Source organism: Cnephaeus nilssonii (assembly GCF_951640355.1).
Source record: "Cnephaeus nilssonii genome assembly, chromosome: 13".
NCBI classification, from domain to species: domain Eukaryota; kingdom Metazoa; phylum Chordata; class Mammalia; order Chiroptera; family Vespertilionidae; genus Cnephaeus; species Cnephaeus nilssonii.
In genome coordinates, this window is record NC_137084.1 from 44,641,529 (window position 1) to 44,642,705 (window position 1,177).

Consider the following 1,177-nt stretch of genomic DNA (forward strand, 5'->3'; position numbering starts at 1 on the left):
AAGGTGGGATTCACAGCTTAAAAATGAAATAGAAAACTTCCATCCATTTTGTCTGTGAATTAAGGAAAAAAAATTATTATTCTATTACAGCGGAGGAATACTTAAGACTGTATTTTGAGAATTATTGTTCTAACTATCTGGCTGCTTCAATTGTCAACTTTTCCCTCTATTGTTATTGGTGTTTGTGAATAGATCAAGTTGTACCTATGAATCAGGGTTTCCCAGCATTCTTTAGGCCCTTGGGACATCCCATTTTGGTGATGGCTGCTTTGACATCCTTATTCCTCAGCGTGTAGATGAAAGGGTTGAGGACAGGTGTGAGAACAGCATAAACCACATTGCCCATAATGTGGAAGTCCAGGGGCAGATTAACTCTGTAGGCCACATAGGCTATGGCAATAGAGGAGTAGTACGTGCCAACCACCAGGAGGTGGGAGCTGCAGGTGGAGAAGGCTTTTGAACGTCCTTCTCGGGAGCTGATGCGAAGAACGGAGGCCAGAATATGGGCATAGGAGAGCAACACCAGCAGAAGGGGCAGGAAGGACACCACCATGGCGATGCAGAAGCCCATGAGGGTCTGGCCCGTGGTGTCAGAGCAGGAAGCCTGGACCACAGCCAGGTGGTCACAGAAGCAGTGGTAGACCTGGGCCACAGAACTAAAAGCCATGTGGGATGTCTGCACCACTGCTGGGATGGGCAGGAGGAGGGCAGTGAGCCAGGCACCGGCTGCTAGTGCCCCATTGGTCTGTGGGGTCATGAGGACAGGGTAGTGTAGTGGGCGGCAGATAGCCACATAGCGGTCATAGGCCATGATCACCAGGATGAAGGCTTCAGAGCAGGAGAAGCTTTGGAAGAGGTACATCTGCAGGAAGCAGGCAGGGAAGCTGAGGAAGTGGTCCCCAAGCAGAAACAGGGACAGCATCTTGGGGACGGTGGTTGTGGTGAAAAGGATGTCCAAGACAGAGAGATTGATCAGGAAAAAGTACATGGGCTTGTGGAGGCTGGGCTCTGCCACCACAGCCACCAGGATCAGGGTGTTACCTGCAACAATGAGCAGATAGAGGAGGAGAAAGACACAGAAGATAGGAAGGAAGAGAGATTTCGGCAGAGAGGGGATGCCTGTTAGGTAGAAGATGGTCGAGGAATCCTCTGATCCATTACAGGCTGTGGTCTGCAT

At 50.2% G+C, this 1,177-nt stretch overlaps 1 protein-coding gene across 1 annotated transcript; it reads right to left on the minus strand.

Moving 5' to 3' along the window:
* Positions 1-211: 211 nt before the first annotated feature.
* On the minus strand, positions 212-1,177 carry OR2AT4 (olfactory receptor family 2 subfamily AT member 4; the record flags this gene model as incomplete). The annotated part of the gene is made up of 1 exon (XM_079787972.1): positions 212-1,177. One exon carries the CDS (start codon positions 1,175-1,177, stop codon positions 212-214), a length of 966 nt encoding a protein of 321 aa, XP_079644098.1.